Consider the following 18,856-nt stretch of genomic DNA (forward strand, 5'->3'; position numbering starts at 1 on the left):
AATAGTATCGCCTCAAGTTCTGAGAACTGCTAGGCAGCATATCAATGTTATTATATGAGAATAAATTAACATAGACATAAGGAGAGGTCTTGCAATGCATAATTAGGAATGTTTATTGTTGCTGAAGATGATTTCATTCTATGCTTTGTTTGTGAAACACAACAAATAGGAGTTGTTATAAACATTATTTAATTTAAACAAATCTCTCGTCTCTCGCTCATGCCTATATCTGTTGTGATTCCCCGTTATCGGACCATAAGCATAAGCTGCGTAGTGAAGATGTGGTGGCGTTGCTATAGGAAGCTTTTCTCCGACATTGTCAGTCAGTAGCTAGAAACATTTTTTTACGTTAAGACGTGTGTATATTAGCTTCTTAAGATGCCTATAATCAAATCGAGTTTAAGATTGCGTCTTGAGCAATATGTAGATGAATTTAAAAACATTTTTACTACCGACGGAAAAGTGTTATTTTGCCATTTTGTCAGTAAGAGCAGATCAGAGCTCTCAGGTAACCCAACATTTGTCTGGAAACAAGCACATTGCCGCTGCTTCACGTGTGAATTCACGGCAAAACAATGGATATAAAAAAATGTATAAAGTTGCTCAAGTATTGGAGGATGTGCCTGTAGGTGAAATTGACGGTGTAGGTGTTTGTGACATTCCTCTCTTTAAATATGCACGTCTGACGTCCTGTGATGTAGAAAGATCGTTTTCACAGTATGAGTCGTTGTTCAGAGATAATGGGCATGCATTTGTGATGGAGAATTTGGAAATGACCTTTGTTGTTCACTGCAATTCTCGGACAACTACTAGCAACTGATACTCTAGTGTGATTGGCAAGTACCTAGTAACATTTTTTTTTTCAAGCTAAGTAAGGTATTTTTGTCATATTTAAAAAAAAAATATTTTTTCTACTTTTAGCAAATATTTTCGTACTTTTTAGCACATAAAAAATAAATGCATTTCAATTTTTTAGCACATAAAAATCTGCTCCCTAATGATAATACGAGGGGGATCCAGGAAATAACGACCGTTCGAGCATACCCGCCGCGCAGCTGACTCCCCTTCCTTGTTTGAAGGTCAACTGGCTTCCTTAACATGTGTTCTCATAATGTTATGAGTACTGGTTGCAACAAGTCGCCATTGTGCATTTTGTGTTACTTCAAAATGAACGACGTGATTGATAATCCCGCCGACTGTGAGGTGAGGAGTGTGATTCGATTTTTGAATGCCCGACATTTGAAACCTGCAGAAATTTACCGGCAATTGAAAGAAGTGTGTGGTGATACTGTAATGAATGAAAGAAATGAAGAAGTGAAAATGGTGCGAAATGTTCAACAATGGGCGAACAAATGTCCACGATGAAACTCGACCCGGACGCCCATCACTCATCACAGAAGACCTGAAGACTAAAGTGAACGACAGAATCTTGCAAGACAGGCGCACATCACTCGACGAATTGCATATTGCCTTTCCTGACATTTCTCGTTCTTTGCTTGGTGAAATTGTGTCGCAACATCTTGGCTACCACAAAATCTGTGCACGATGGGTTCCACGGCAACTGAGTGACCAACACAAAACTCAGAGAATGGCCTCAGCATTGACATTCTTGATGCGATATCACACAGATGGAGACGCCTTTCTTCATCAAATTGTGATTGGTGATGAGACCTGGGTGTCTCACAACACCAAGTGCCAATCACGTCAGTGGCATCATCCCTCATCACCCAAGAAACCGAGAAAATTCAAACAGACTCTCTCAACACAAAAAGTCATGGCTACTGTCTTTTGGGATCGCAAAGGTGTTCTTTTGCTGGATTTCATGCCAAAAGGCACTACGATCAATGCAAGTCGTTATTGTGAGACTTTACGAAAACTACTGCGAGCCATCCAAAACAAGAGGCGAGGAATGCTTTCGAGAGGAGTTGTGCTTCTTCACGACAACACCCGCCCGCACACTGCTGCTTCAACTCGAGAATTGTTGGATCAATTCGGTTGGGAAATCTTTGATCATCCGCCCTATAGTCCAGATCTTGCTCCTAGCGATTTTCACCTTTTCACTAAGCTGAAAGACTTTCTGGGTGGTACGCGTTTTGGAAGTGATGAAGAGTTGAAGAAGACAGTGCACACCTGGCTTAATGAACTGGCGGCAGAGGAGTATAACACGGGAATTCTAAAGCTAGTGAACAGATACGACAAATGTTTAAATGTAGGTGGTGATTATGTAGAGAAGTAAAGGAAGCTTCAGTTATGTAACAGACTTTGTTTCTTCAAATAAATATATATTTTTTTAATTATTACAGCAAAACGGTCGTTATTTCCTGGATCCCCCCTCGTATCTTTGAAAAATATTAGAGTGCAAGAGGTCAAATGACTTTATTGTCAAATGCCTGGCATTAGAAAACAACAACAACTTATCAAATAAGTATGTTTTTTTTTTTAATATAAAGTTGCTTACATCTCTAATAAGAGTCTGCGCATGCGTGGACACGGGGCTGTGGGTGGCCTGGCTCCACACCTCCTGCACTTTGTTGTGCACAGCCAGAGCGCGCCCAAACTCTGGGCTCAGCAGCAGCGTCTGCACGGCCGCGATCTGCGCCTCCAGACTTGAGTAGCCACTCAGTCCGTTCTTCTTGAGCTGGTGCTGCAGTCGCTGCAGCGATGCCACGAGCTCCCCATAGCCTGCAACAGCACACAAGTCAGGTTACCACGTATCTTATGCTTTACACATTAACTGAGGACTGGTTTCACCAACAGATGTTGAAACTTAACAAACCCTTACACCGGTTTAACATAAAAACTGTTTTATAAACAGTTGTTAACTTTAACAATTTGTTAAACTGTTTGTTAAATTAACATAAGAATTTCCTGTGTCAAACCCAGTACTTTTTTTTTTTCTGGAGAAAAAGGTGGTGGAACTCTGTGCAGAATATACAGGGCGAGTTTTAAGTCCACTGACAAACTTCAGGGAGTGATTCCCAACTAAAAATGGAGCATAAAAGTTCATATTACCTTGTACCCAGAAATGCATAGTTTACACGGTAGATGGCACTAACGACATTCTCCCAGGCAAATACAAGTGGAACAAGTGAATACAAGTGGAACAAAGGGAATACAATGCAAACAAGGGGAATACAATGCGAACAAGGGGAATACAAGGCAAACAAGGGGAATACAAGGCAAACAAGTGAATACAAGTGGAACAAGAGGAATACAAAGTGAACAAGGGGAATACAATGCAAACAAGGGGGATACAATGCAAACAAGGGGGATACAATGCAAACAAGGGGGATACAATGCAAACAAGGGGGATACAAGGCGAACAAGAGGAATACAATGCAAACAAGGGGAATACAATGCAAACAAGGGGAATACAATGCAAACAAGGGGAATACAATGCAAACAAGGGGAATACAAGGCGAACAAGAGGAATACAATGCAAACAAGGGGAATACAAAGCGAACAAGGGGAATACAAGGCAAACAAGTGAATACAAGTGGAACAAGAGGAATACAAAGTGAACAAGGGGAATACAATGCAAACAAGGGGGATAGAATGCAAACAAGGGGGATACAATGCAAACAAGGGGGATACAATGCAAACAAGGGGGATACAATGCAAACAAGGGGGATACAAGGCGAACAAGAGGAATACAATGCAAACAAGGGGAATACAATGCAAACAAGGGGAATACAATGCAAACAAGGGGAATACAAGGCGAACAAGAGGAATACAATGCAAACAAGGGGAATACAAAGCGAACAAGGGGAATACAAGGCAAACAAGTGAATACAAGTGGAACAAGGGGAATACAAGGCGAACAAAAGGAATACAATGCAAACAAGAGGAATACAATGCAAACAAGGGGAATACAATGCAAACAAGGGGAATACAATGCAAACAAGGGGAATACAATGCAAACAAGGGGAATACAAGGCGAACAGGAGGAATACAATGCAAACAAGGGGAATACAATGCGAATAAGTGAATACAAGTGGAACAAGGGAAATACAAGGCGAACAAGTGAATACAAGTGGAACAAGGGGAATGCAAGATGAACAAGGGGAATGCAATAAAAGAGGAAGGTGAATACAAGGAAAATAAATGGAATATAAGGAGGACACGTAAAATACAAAGAGAACGTGGTATACAAGGAGAAGAGAAGAAGTGAAATACAAAGAGAACAAGGGGAAAGCAAGAAGAATAAGAAGGGGACAAAGAAAACAAGGGAAAGACAAGGAGAACAAGGGGAATACGAAAACAAGGAGAACAAGGGCAATACATTGAGGACATGGGAAGAAAGGAGAAAAAGGAGGGGGTCGCATTTTATGTGACAGGCAATTCCGAAGTTATCTACTCCCATATTTAGTGAGGAGAATCACGTAGTTTTACGTGCAAATAATCTGACAAGGATAGAAATAATTTATAGACAGTCCTAGAATATTGGGGTGAGGGGCGAAGTTACTGAGGTAGGGGGGCTGGATACTCACCGATGACGCGGTGCAGGGACTCGGCGGCGGCAGCGGCGGCGGCGTCCTCCTCGGCCGAGCTGTAGCCGTCGTTGACGACGCCGCTGGGGCGGCTCTCCAGCGCCTGCAGCTTGCGCGAGCCGCGCAGACTCCGGTTGAGGAACTCGTTCTGCTGCGCCAGCCGCTCTTCTTCCTCCTTTCGCTTGCGCAGCGCCTCCTGCAACGAGCAGAGCATCAGTGAGGCCATCCGGAGTCGCAGTGACGGGCGTGGCGCGCAAACTGACTTCCGGACCGGAACAAGGCCTGACTTCCGGCTCTTCTCCAACATGTCAACGAGCTGCCACCCTCCCGAACAGCTGAGCCGTGTACAAATTACCGTTTAATGTACCAATGACCCACGGCTGTACTCGGTACAAATCAAAGATGGTTGGCACTTCAATGCTACCAATCTTGAACCCTACACAGTCTAGCATATACAGTCACGAAGCTTAATACTTACTAAATATGCAAACATAGACAGTTGAAATATGCATCCATAGATAGTTGCTCACCACCAGGATCGCTACTATCGTCTCATCACAGATTCTTTCCCTAGCAGACCATAAAATATATTGTACTTCCGATATCGTGTTCTTTTGAAAAAAAAATTAACACCTTCCTTCCACTATTGAAATATGAAATACATAAGGTTCATATATTATTTTCATAAAATATATATTATATTCTATAAATTCACCTTCCTAGATCTTTCGGAAGAAGGTTAACTCTAACCTATTTTTCTTACAATTTATAGTACTACAAACGTCTCCTTGTCCCATATTATTATACAAATTATTGTATTTTAGCCATTTACATTTATTACAACCGATAACGAACATTTCACAGTTTACATAGCTTTTCACAAAAATGCGAAATACAGCACAGTCAATGCTTTTTCGATCTAGACCAGGCCGTAATGTTTGTTCGGGCTTTCTATTTCAGTGTATGGAGCTCAGTGAAATATATTATAACTTTATTGCTTATCATTGCTAAGCTTTATTTAGTGTAATGTGTCCGCAAGTTCCGTTTACTTCTTTCTGCATATGTTGCAGAAATAATTACAAAACTGTGTTATTTTAATGTGAAGAGAATTTTACACGTTAACATAATCTGTTCGCGTCAACATTTCAAGTTTAGAATGGAAGATATTTTGAGGTTTAATAAAAAAGAATTTATATTGTGATTTCAGTTTAGCACATCTACCTTCCTTAATTTTAGACAAAACATTTACCATACCACTCCTATGAAATTAGTGTATGTACAATTGTGTTACTTCGTCTCTTAGGTAGTAGATGAATACAGTAATTCAGTACTCAATTGTAGTATTAAAATACAGACAAATTGAATATCCGGGGTATAATACATGACATTATGCTTAATTATAATGTATGATTGCGAATTTAGGAATATAAGTTAAATATAGTAAACATAACCTATAATTTTCATATGATTGGCAAGGCATTGGAGATCACTAAATTTAGACAGAAAGGGGCAATTGCTACAGGAAACATAACCTATAATTTCAACATATCTAAATATCCGTGAGGTGCAATTGAAAATTACTGAATCGTGCATAAATGAATGTACAAGAATTTCGCAATATTTAATCGAAATAAAGACAGGTATTACACATACGAACAACGTAATTTTCACACCATAAATAATATTACATCTTAACTCACAAGTAAATTACGTCTGAAGTGTCTCATAATCATTGTTTTAAATTTTATTAATGGAATTACACTACATTTTAGAGAAACATATGTTACTGTTTATGCATTCCAACTAATTTATATGGTTGAAACGCCGCCTTTCGTGATCGGCTTAAGCGAGTTAAATGGTCTGCCTTACGGCCTGTATTAGATCACGATGGCTGTGGCACAGTCTATTGTTCCTAGTACTCACAGCGCTCCAAGCGGCTAGCAACTATCGCGAGATTTGCAAAAAATCATCCCAAGCTTCGTGACTGTATATAGTGGACTGTTGAACCCAACGCACTAATTTCACAATGTTTTAAAAAAAGTAAGTTATGTAAATATAAACTTTACATACAACTCAATATACAGAGTGATCCGTTTCGGTATGGATAAACTAAAAACACCGTAAAACATTAATTACTACTGAACTTTATTTGTTGAAACTTTGTGCATATAACACTGAAAGATGGGAGATTCCTCAAAGCTCAACATGACCCCCATTGCGCACCCTGCACAACTCATAACGGTGATGCAATTCAGTCCATGTTCTTTGTAACATAAGAGGGATGATTTGTTGAAAAGCTTGAGTAAATTTTACTCTCAGATCATCAATGTTCCTGGGTTTCTGTGAATAGACAATGTCTTTAACAAAACCCCACACGAAGAAGTCAGGAGGAGTTAGGTCTGGGGAGTTTGGGGACCAAGCCAAGAGATAGCTGCTTCTCGTACTGGGTTTCGCCTGCGACCTCTTATATATATATTTTAAACACAGAACCTGTTTCTACAAATGTTCGATACCACAACAATATGGAATCGTATTTACGTACATTACGCACACCATACTCATGTCGAAATTCCCTTTGAACTTTTTTTAAAACTCTCAAATTTAGCATACCAAAGAACACATTGTGCCCGCTGTTGATTTGTAGTAGCCATTTTAATCATCTACGATTTTCATTTGGCCTTTCAGATTATGCAGTTTTTATTGTTATATAGGAAACTCCCATCTTTTAATCATAATATAACCAGGGAGAAATATTTTGTAGCATAATAGCTTTATAATAATAAATTAATATTATCCATACCCAAACGGATTAGACTGTATGCAGAACTTCGTAGCGTTTTTTCACCTGTGACAAAAGTTTTTATTTGAGATGAATAAAATATAGAAATTAATCAGTATATCGAAGGCTGCTATTACACTATCAAAGTTCTTTGACAAAGATCTTTTATGAAATATATATTATAAAATATGTGACAGTGTAACGGGTTTTCTTTCATAGAAGTTTCTTTGACTATTACACTTTTACTACGTCACACTACTTTTGACCAATAAAACGGTACGAAAGGACGTCTTTCAACCAATCATGGGTGTTTATCGCACAATTTTATCGCGTCCCTAGCATTTGTTTATTTTTATCACTACCCCAGCATTTGTTTCTTTTTATCACTACCCTAGCATTTGTTTCTTCGTTTGCCAACATTTCAAACTGCACTGGTCTGGACGTCAAAAATCAGAAAATTACAAACCACTCCAGTCGATGCACAGCACTTTCAAATATGACTCGCATTGGCATTCAAGAACAAGAATTAATAAAGATCACTGGTCATAGCTATGCATCTTCCCTGAAACCCTATTTACAAATAAATGAAGAGCACCATTCGGGAATCCTGAATAAGTTGAGGGATACACCATGTACATCACCGAGTTCACTTCTTTTACGCACACGTCCAATATAACATCAACTGAACCACCAACCACTAAAACATTCAAATTTTAAAATTGTACCTACTTTCAATAATTGTTTCTTTTAAAATTATTCATATTTATTTTTTATTTCATCATCGTTAATTAAAATGTTTTTTTTATTTCATCATCCCTAATTAAAACTTTGCTAACACTCGTTTATATTATTTAGGTTATGTTATAGATATGATATTATGAATAGTCACGTATCAGAGATTGTTTAATACTAAGATTTATTGAAAATCATCTGTCAAGTGACGTTGATTACTGGGATCGTGATAATTGAAGTGGAATGCAACTGTTTTAATAAAAATGAAACTGAATCAACAAAGCCTTCTCGACCAGTAACCGTCCACAGAATTCAATCAAGATTCCATAATTGGCACAACTGCTAAGAAAACAGCTATTCATAACACACTACTGTGCTGCCATCTACTAGCATAATATTTATAATGTTGAGATGGTACAAATTTGAAGACAGTTTCGTATTTTCGTAAGTCAATTAATATTTTATTGTATTGGAGTACTTCGTTACTTCTAATCTTTATATACTTTCTTCTAATCGTGTAACAGTCAATTAAATCCCACTCGAGTTTTGACTTTCTCCAGATAAATCAAAACCTCTAGTGAGATTACTGTTGATAAAAGATCTTTTATAAAATGTAAGTGCATCTTGTTATCTTTAATAAAAGAGTTCTATACCTTGAAACAAATATGGCGGCACGCAAATATAACTAGACTGTTGCTATCACAAAATTCTGATATCGGAGTATGATGGAAATGTTGTAAATAAGTAATTTGTATAACAATAACAGTAATAATAATAATAATAATAATAATAATAATAATAATAATAATAATAATAATAAGTGTAACTTTTCAAGTCCTCGCATTGTAGCTCTTTCAGTAAGTCCTCGGAATACGTATGAACTGTTGTGGAACAAATGTTAGGAGAGTTTTTGTTCTTAATTTTAGGTTATCTTTGATCAAATCTTTTATCACCTTTACTCCACAAAACCAGGTGGTCCGGGTTCGGTTCCCGGTCGGGGCAAGTTACCTGGTTTAGGTTTTTCCGGGTTTTCCCCTCAACCCAATATGAGCAAATGCTGAGTAACTTTCGGTGGTGGACCCCGGACTCATTTCACCGGCATTATCACCTTCATCTCATTCAGACGCTAAATAACCTAAGATGTTGATAAAGCGTTGTAAAATAACTTACTAAAAATATTCACAGCGACAAAAAAAAATAGGTGGCATTATTTTTAGCATCCCTTCGCATTATTGTGAACAAAGGAATTGCGCTAAGTTTTCTCTTGTGAACAATACACCCACCGAACAGAACTTTGATAAAACTCTGTTCAAAAGGCCGGTTAGTTTTATTTTGACCGAATGTATAGTACCAGAAAAAAGTAACAGACCGTTCAAATATTCTAATTCCCCGATACAAAACACTGCACAAGTTCAGAGACTTCAAAAACTTCATTTGAACTCAGTGGCGGTTCCTCGGGGGCGGGAAGGGAGGAACGTCCTCCTCACATTTTTCTTCTTTTGAAAGTAAATACCAAATAAAATATGTGCCTTGAAATTCGAGGAAGATTCGATAACTTTTAAGTTCACAGCTATAAGAAAATCTCGGTCGATCGAGTTTTAAACGATGCGCGCTCATGTGCTGCTAGAAAACTGTGAGAAGGATGCGAGATTGTTTGTGTGGAGGAAAGTCAATCCATTCCTCCTTTACTGCAGTTAACACACGTAGACAACAGCGCACTAGCGGCCAGAGAAAGAAGCAGAGTTTTAAAGGGAGTAAATGAACGGTTAGGGAGGAAATCCTCCTCTGAATCAGCGCATGGGCGGGAAATAGAAACCGACTGGTCGTGCAGCAAGCTCGCTACCGCTGCCATCTAACCATCCTGCATTCAACCAGACTATAACATATCTAGGAGGAGGCACAATAAAACAACTTTAACGCAATGTTGTGAAAGACACCATACAAACTTTTTTTAAAATTATAAATCAAAAATATTATTCATTGCACTTTATATAGGCTACTATTCATGGTTTGAAACTTTCAAGGATATTTGAAAGTTAAAGTCGTGTTTGTATAAAACAAAGAGGAAGTAGTTCTACGTTAGTATCGCAGATCTTTTTGGCCCCTGAAATTCACTTCCGTTCATTGTGTACTAGACAGGGCAACAGCCAAATTGTCAGTTTTGTACAAATATATTTGAAACTGAAAGTAGGCACTCCAAACTACATTATTTTTAACATAAAAAATTAATCGGCCACCAGCAGCTTTGAACAATAATGGTAGTATGACTTTACATGAACTAATATTCTTCAAAAGCATGTAATACTGAACTTGAAAATGTACATGTGGCAACACAGAACACGTGAGTGGGTGCAGTGTTCCCGCTTTCCTCAGATTACATATTTCCCATTCCCATTTCCGTAAAACGGTTCCGGTTACGTGTTAGTAACTAGTCTCTTTCAACACGTGTGACGCTGTAGTGTGCTCGAAAAATGCTGCGAGGTGAATTTCCTTGTAGTTGTTAATTTGTGCAATTATTCAACAATGAATGCAAGTGAAAACATGATATATTATGGAAAATTTGGGAAACTCAGTTTACAAGAACAAATTATTGCTATACAGAAGGGAAGGCCAACCCCAACACTACCTGGTCTTACATGTATGCATGTTGGCTAATTTGTAGCACGTTTCATTCAAGAAGGTGCCATTTCGTCCTGTTACCTTCTTTCCTCCTCTTAAGGAATACGCAGGAGCCGCCACTGCTTGAACTTTACTTTCACTTACATCCGACGTTAGTAGGTAGAAAACGCAGAATTTATATTCAGAATCACAACTTAACTTACACTTTAGTCGTGACTTAGTCAAAAGATTCAAGATACGTGATACCTTAGATTCAAGATACATTACACCTCACTTGGCGGTATAATTTGCCTGAACAACTAATGAGACACTTCTTTACTGCGATATAGTTAAGTTTAAGAGCTGAAATAGATTTAAAAGATTGCAATTTCCAAGAATTAGTGAATTACACGTTGTGTCGTATTATTTGCTTCTATCTTATCTCCAGTTTTATCAGTTTATTCCGAAGTCATGTAGGCTAGCTGTAAAGAGTACGTTCAACTACTCTTATTATTATTATTATTATTATTATTATTATTATTATTTTCATCTAAAAATCAACGAAGAAGGGAGATCTGTTTTTTTATTTTTAATATGGTTAACCTGGAAATAATTATAGCCCTATACCTCAACAGAGTTTGTAAAATATGACATACACTGGACTATGACTTTTTTCTTATATTAATGTATCTTACTCAACATAAGTTTAACTTTCTAATTCAGTTCTCATGTAATTAATATTTGATATTTGATATTTATTTGTCATTCAACTTTACAATTCACAGTTATGGTGGACCTTCACATTTCTGTTTTTCGATCCACCATCCCTTTAATACATATAACTCTTTTCTATTAAGGTATTCTTTGCCGAGAATTTCTTGATTGCTTTCTAATGTTCTATTATGACTGAATTGCTATATGTCCTTCCCCCTCTATCCTCTTCTATTCTCTCCCTCCTACCTGGACTGTTTCCCTTCCATTCCTAAATTTCCTATTTTATTACCCCTATCCATATATTTATTTCGATAATACTCCTACAGTTATAGTACCCCTGCTACTCCTCCCAATCCAAAACATTGAAAAACATCAAATATCTAATTCACTTAAATTACACTTCCAATTTCTCTCTCATTCCACTTCACATTTGATCAGATATCATTGTATTCATTGTTTGATAGTTTATCTTATTACACTCTTACCCTATCTTCTTACACTAACACTTTCTTCTCTGTTCCTTTTCTTACACTTTTGCCACCCCTAACTTTTCTGCAGTCACTTTTTAGCATTCTTCTTCTTCGCTATAACTTCTCCAACGCCCTATCTATTCAGTCTTCACAATCACTAATATCTGGTAGTCGCTTCCTTCCTACACTCGTTCTTCTCATGTCTTCTCTTGCATTTCCTCCATTAGTCTTGTCTATGCTCCTGACCTCAGACACTACCAGTTGTTTCCCTAATCCTTCGTCCGCAGTGTATGTAATTAATATCATAAATATTACTTATATTTTTGTTTGTCTTCAATTTCGTATCATTTCTTCTTCTTTGCCCAAACCTAAACGACGACGTCCGATTTATTTTCCATCACGTCTTCATTTAAACAAGTTCTTTGACCTTCATCTGCGGTTCTTCCCTTTGAATGATGTTTTAAAAATAACAGGTTTGAAACGAAATATATATTTTCCGAGACGACATTAAGATATATGGGTCATACGCAGTGGCGGTGCGCCAATAAGAGCACATGAACACTTTGTTTCCATTAAAGCACGACTAGTTTTATTATTTAATACCATATTGATGTAGTGGGGATGTATAATATCAGAATCGAGTATTTTAAACTTGGCAACATCCGTTCACGTACAAGCCGTGCTCTTTTCAAGAAGGTTACAGAAATTTCACGCATGCACGGGAGAAAATTGTCTTTCGCTGGCCGCTTATGACTCGTCAAGAGCACAAAGTATTAAGTGAACAGTGAATCTATCCTACAGATGTCAGGTGCATCGATGCCTATAGTTCACATGCCATATCTCGAGGAGGAGATTTAATAGTCTGTATTTTAGCCTGTAGGTGTCAGCATTTCTCATTGTCGGAACGTTTACTTTGTGTGGCTGTGTGTACAGTGCTGCTACGAGAGTGTAGCTTGTGAATTACTATATTTTCGTGTTAACATAATAGCATAGTTTGGCTTTCAAACACGTGCTGGCTGACTGTGGTAGTGGTATGGATTTAAGTATCTGTATGGTGGTGTATATTATTTAAGAATAATATTTACTGGCATGTACTTATAGTAATCAATCTCTGCGAATGGGATTACAGTACTGGTATAGGCTATAGTGTATCAGTGTGTTGTGAACCAATATATATTACTGAACACACGCTTTTGTGCATAACGGCACTGTGGTATGTATTAATTTTTAACAAACGTAAACAATGAACTCTGTTCAAGTAATTTTGAACAGTAAAGAACTGGGTAAACTGACTTACAAAGAAAAATTGTAAATAAAAAGACTGGGTATTATTATTATTATTATTATTATTATTATTATTACTTACAAATGGCTTTTAAGGAACCCGAAGGTTCATTGCCGCCCTCACATAAGCCCGCCATCGGTCCCTATCCTGTGCAAGATTAATCCAGTCTCTATCATCATATCCCACCTCCCTCAAATCCATTTTAATATTATCCTCCCATCTACGTCTCGGCCTCCCTAAAGGTCTTTTTTCCCTCCGGTCTCCCAACTAACACTCTATATGCATTTCTGGATTCGCCCATACGTGCTACATGCCCTGCCCATCTCAAACGTCTGGATTTAATGTTCATAATTATGTCAGGTGAAGAATACAATGCGTGCAGTTCTGCATTGTGTAACTTTCTCCATTCTCCTGTAACTTCATCCCGCTTAGCCCTAAATATTTTCCTAAGCACCTTATTCTCAAACACACTTAACCTATGTTCCTCTCTCAGAGTGAGAGTCCAAGTTTCACAACCATAAAGGACAACCGGTAATATAACTGTTTTATAAATTCTAACTTTCACATTTTTGGACAGCAGACTGGATGATAAGAGCTTCTCAACCGAATAATAACACGCATTTCCCATATTTATTCTGCGTTTAATTTCCTCCCGAGTGTCATTTATATTTGTTACTGTTGCTCCAAGATATTTGATTTTTTCCACTTCTTCGAAAGATAAATCTCCAATTTTTATATTTCCATTTCGTACAATATTCTGGTCACGAGACATATTATTATTATTATTATTATTATTATTATTATTATTATTATTATTACATGTGTTGAATTTACATACAGTTTTTGGATAGTGAAACGTTGGAATCATGACATTTCACATTAGGCTAAACATACGATTTCAAATTCTCTTCAGTTTTGGAACACAAAATTGTGAACAACACACGTAACATTTTATCACGAGCCGCCACTGGTCATATGAAGAGACAAAGAGGAAGGCAGAAAATAGGAAAGACTGGAGAATGCTGGGTTTGCAGTGAAAGACCTGTCCTTGGGCAGAATACTATGAATGAATGATTTTTTTTTCCGGTATGGTAACAGCGAGTTTTCATTTCAGACGGTAGGTACCAGCCCAATTGCAGCACTGATTACATTGCCATAAAATGGCTTGTAGCACATACACTTGGATAAAGCGGATTTTGATTCAATGGCTAGAGTGATGTTTTGCTGTAGATGGGCATATCCAGTTTTTTGCTTACCCTATTCTGGATGCGGTTCTGTTCACAGCTTCACACCGAAGCAAAATTCCCCAAAAGGATATTGCAAATGTACCTGCACTGATATCGATAACTTTTTAAAAAACGCCGCTTTGCAATATTTATTAACTGAAGAGAGTGTGATATTTCACAAGGTGGTAGACTGTTTAAAATGAGTCCACACACACTACAAAGACACTGACCAAGAAATCTGTTGACACAATGATGTGCCAAATGATTATAGTCGATGACAAAGCAGTGTCACTAGTAAGTAAACTTGGTTAGGAGAGATCGCACTGCAACTATCGACAATCTAAACAAACTGTGCACTGTATAGCTCGACCAAGCGTTCGGCCGTATAAACTAAATATCTTACGTCATTCTTCACATCGCAGAGCGCATGTAACATCAAACCTCCCAAACTACGACAAATGAAAAGCGAGAGATATGAATTAATAATAATAATAATAATAATAATAATAATAATAATAATTTACAAATGGGATTTAAGGAACCCGAAGGCTCATTGCCGCCCTCACATAAGCCCGCATTTGTCCCTATCGTGTGCAAGATTAATCCATTCTCTATCATCATATCCTACCTTCCTCAAATCCATTTTAATATTATCCTCCCACCTATGTCTCGGCCTCCCCAAAGGTCTATTTTCCTCCGGTCTCCCAACTAACACTCTAAGGCCCAATTGTATAAAACTCCCTGACTAAAGATAAACTTTGATCGAAGATCGGAAAGTGAACCGAGTTTCAGACACTTCTTCTATTGTATAAAACTTTTCTGCGATCAAATTACCTTGGTTCAAATGCAATCTAAGTTCACGTGAAAAGGATTTGGCAATATCGCAACAACAGGTGAAATACGTGATGCGTGGACCATGTTATACAGGTTTGTACAGTGTTGCCAATCTAGCGACTTTAACTCTTTTTCAACAACAATTTCTTTTAACTTTTATATTGCTTAAATAGGGATTTAGTGACCTTTTTAGCACCCCATAGTGACAAAATTTAATCTTTCTTTGTTGATAATGAGAAATCTAGCGACTTTACAACTACTTTTTGGCGACTTTCCGTACACTCTGTTGGAGACACTGGTTTTTTGTGCAATGTAAATAATGGCGGACAATAAGAAGGTTGACTGTTCTCCGAGTTGGTTATCATGTTATGGTGTTTGATAATGCTAAACATAATAAAGCTTTATAAAACGACAATTTTCGTTTAGTAATACAGTTAATTGAAAATTTATGAATGTACCTATCATATCCATTAATAATTAATGGTTGTTATAAACATAATACAATTATAGGTTATGTTATTTGATACTGCTGAATACGATAGAGCCTTATAAAATATAAGATTGTTTGTGTATTAAGGCAAGAAATTGAAAGAAATATATATAAATGTACCTATCATATCTATTAATATTAATAATAATGGATATTTTATTTGCACAATCTGCCACTCGTATATTTCAAACACAAAAGAAATAACTGAACTTGGATCATCTAACTTAATCGGAGAAATTTCTTCAGTCAAAGTTGACTTTAGTTTGAGACAAATTAATCTCAGATTGGACTTTATACAACACAAAATTCCAAGTTCAGCTGAAACAAGGATCAATTTAACCTCTGATCTAAGATTAAATGGTTTATACAATCGGGCCTATATCGCCCTTACGTGCTACATGCCCTGCCCATCTCAAACGTCTGGAATTAATGTTCCTAATTATGTCAGATGAAGAATACAATCCGTGCAGTTCTGCGTTGTGTAACTTTCTCCATTCTCCTGTAACTTCATCCCTCTTAGCCCCAAATATTTTCCTAAGGACCTTATTCTCGAACACCCTTAATCTCTATTCCTTAAAGTGAGAGTCCAAGTGTCACAACCATACAGAGCAACCGATAATAGAACTATTTTATAAAGTCTAACTTTCAGATTTTTTGACAGCAGACTGGATGACAAAAGCCTCTCAACAGAATAATAACAGGCATTTCCCATAGTTATTCTGAGTTTAATTTCCTCCCGAGTGTCATTTACCGTATTTCCTGTAATGTAATGCGCACTTCAATTTTTAAAGGTTTGAAATTTAAAAAAAATGTTTACTGGCGTAAGTAATGCGCAGCTGCAAAGCTGGTGCGAAATTTAATTTTATCCGCTCTGATAACGTAAAGGAAAACATAACATTGAAACGAGTATTGTAATGACCAACTTTACCGCACTGAGTGTCGTAAAGTAAAGTTTTTATTTCTTATATACTTTAATAGTAACATTTGCACAGTTCACTTTTCCGCTTTAATAAAGCTAACAATTGTGTGTACTTACTGAAGTCCACGTTTTTCTTCAGTGAGATCGTACACCGCAGCATAGAATAATGACTCCATCGATAGAGAACTTGATTTCTCCTTTTCACTTTTCATTGAAATATATGTCAGCATAAGCTTGTCGAAAACATTCTCTACCTTTCTTTTCTTACACCACTGTTCAAACTCCTCACATTCCACTTCAAACCTCTGTCGCAGTTTTGTTGGAATTAATAATAAATCAATATCATTAATACTCATATTAAAATATTTATATTGACAATAACGACAATAATAACATTCTTCAAACGTTTCTCGTACAAGGCCCTCCACATGAATCGATCAGCTACAAAGCAACTGTATGGGCTATTGCATATGAAATCGATCAGTATAAAACCTCGCATTTTTTAATACTCTTTTTTTTTTTCCTATTTATACAAGGTGCTGAGGACAGTGCATTTTCAAAAATATACTATCGAAAGTCAAACTGTTTTCGTATTATTGAGCGACAAATTTAGCGCTCAGAACTCTGGAACCATTTACTGCAGAACATTGAACGGGAGCTCATTTTGAAACTGACATTTCGTAGGTTATGGTAAGAAGTAATACTTATTTTTATTGTACACAGAGAGACAGATAATCTGATTTTACTTACTTTTAGGCTTTTTGTCCATGTGTAAAAATGTAAAAAAAAATATTGAGAAAAAAAGCCTTGCATTATTAAGAGAGATTCGGCATTGTTTGCTTAGTGGCTCGGCAATAAGTTTCTAGGGTATTAAATAAATTATTTTCACACGCCTAGACTTGAACGGCGCAGTACCGCACGCACTGGCCGAGAGCTGAAGATAAGCGAGCATTGGGCGTCATTTTACTCCTGTGTTTATGAAAACTTGTGATAAAGCTAGCCCAGCCATGACTGCTAGACGACACATCACGTGTTTGTCTCCTGGCCTTGCTTGTCTCGGCTAGCTCCCGCCTCACAGTCAGCTGCTTACTTCACGCGCGTACTATTTATTCTCTTTATTTGATATTTTCAATACTTTCTTATAAACGGTGCAACAGTAAAAAAATATGTGTTTATTTGTACATTCAATGCGGAATCTAACCATATATTTTAAAAATATTTTTTCGTGGGCAAAGGCGTCTTAATGAAGAAAAATCTAAATTTCTCCATTTCCATAAAAAGTAACAAAAACTGTTTACATGTCAATATAAACTTTAATTTCTCAGCATCAAAATAAACCATGATTTTGATCATTAGTGAAAGGGTTTCGGAGCCACAACAGTTTAAAGTTGCTAATTTTATGAAAATGCGATAAATTTAAATATTTTTAATTTAAACACTATGAAGTTCTGATGCCTCAAACTTTGCACAAAGCATTGTATCACAGTTTTCAACGGACAGAAAGAGTTTCATTGTATTTAAAAATTGCAAGGTCAATTTTCTCTATATTTCGGTCGATTTGAGATCAAATAACCCGTATATAGTCGGCCATGAAAATTTTACATTTAGACAGTATTCAATTTCACATTAATCTTTTTATCAAAGCGGATAAAACTTCATAAGATACACATGCCGTAACTTCATATTACAATACTCTGTTGGCTATTAGCAAACTCGTATTGTAACATGAAACATTACGACATTAGTGTCGTAAATAACTAATACTTCACCCATGTACCTATCTACACTTGCCTTGATATATCACGGGCTGTAGCCACTTCATTAGCTTTACCGGTACTTCTAATTGTGTAATTTGTCACAAGGAGCCCATTTCTCCTTCTTTTTCGTGGGCAGGCGAATTTCTTCTCGTCGCTTTAGAAGCAAATACCGCCATTCTGTGTTGGCGCAATAAGAGAATGTTGCTCTCTGTTACACCGAATTCTGTAGCAGACTGCCTGCTTCCATGATTTTCAAATTTCCACAAAATTGTCCACATTCTATAAGTAAAGGGTGCGTCAGAAAGAACGGATGGATTTCAAACTATCGATACGCAACGAGGAGAGAGAGATATAGTGAGGGGGACCACGACTGTTGGGTCAGCCATAGAATGCAGTTTCAGTTGAGAATATGGTGTTGGTCTGGTGTACAACGTGCTTTCATCGTAGAGACATTTTTGAAAAATGAAGAGTCTGTGATCGCCACTCAGGACTCATTTCGACATCGGATGTCACGCTAGGATTCCAACTCGGAATACAATTTTGCGGTGGGTGGCTTCATTTC

The 18,856-nt window shown here is 37.1% G+C and overlaps 1 protein-coding gene across 4 annotated transcripts in view; it reads right to left on the reverse strand.

Moving 5' to 3' along the window:
* Positions 1-18,856, reverse strand: part of LOC138692244 (protein PALS1-like) — a 304,119-nt gene that overhangs the window by 46,308 nt on the left and 238,955 nt on the right. For all 4 annotated transcript variants that reach the window (XM_069815383.1, XM_069815382.1, XM_069815384.1 and 1 more), the window contains 2 exons: positions 4,491-4,686; positions 2,459-2,682 (listed from right to left, as the gene is read on the reverse strand). In XM_069815383.1, the coding sequence (XP_069671484.1) occupies positions 2,459-2,682; positions 4,491-4,686 (420 nt within the window). The remainder of the gene's footprint in view (positions 1-2,458; positions 2,683-4,490; positions 4,687-18,856) is intronic.

This window comes from Periplaneta americana, chromosome 16 (assembly GCF_040183065.1).
Source record: "Periplaneta americana isolate PAMFEO1 chromosome 16, P.americana_PAMFEO1_priV1, whole genome shotgun sequence".
NCBI lineage: Eukaryota > Metazoa > Arthropoda > Insecta > Blattodea > Blattidae > Periplaneta > Periplaneta americana.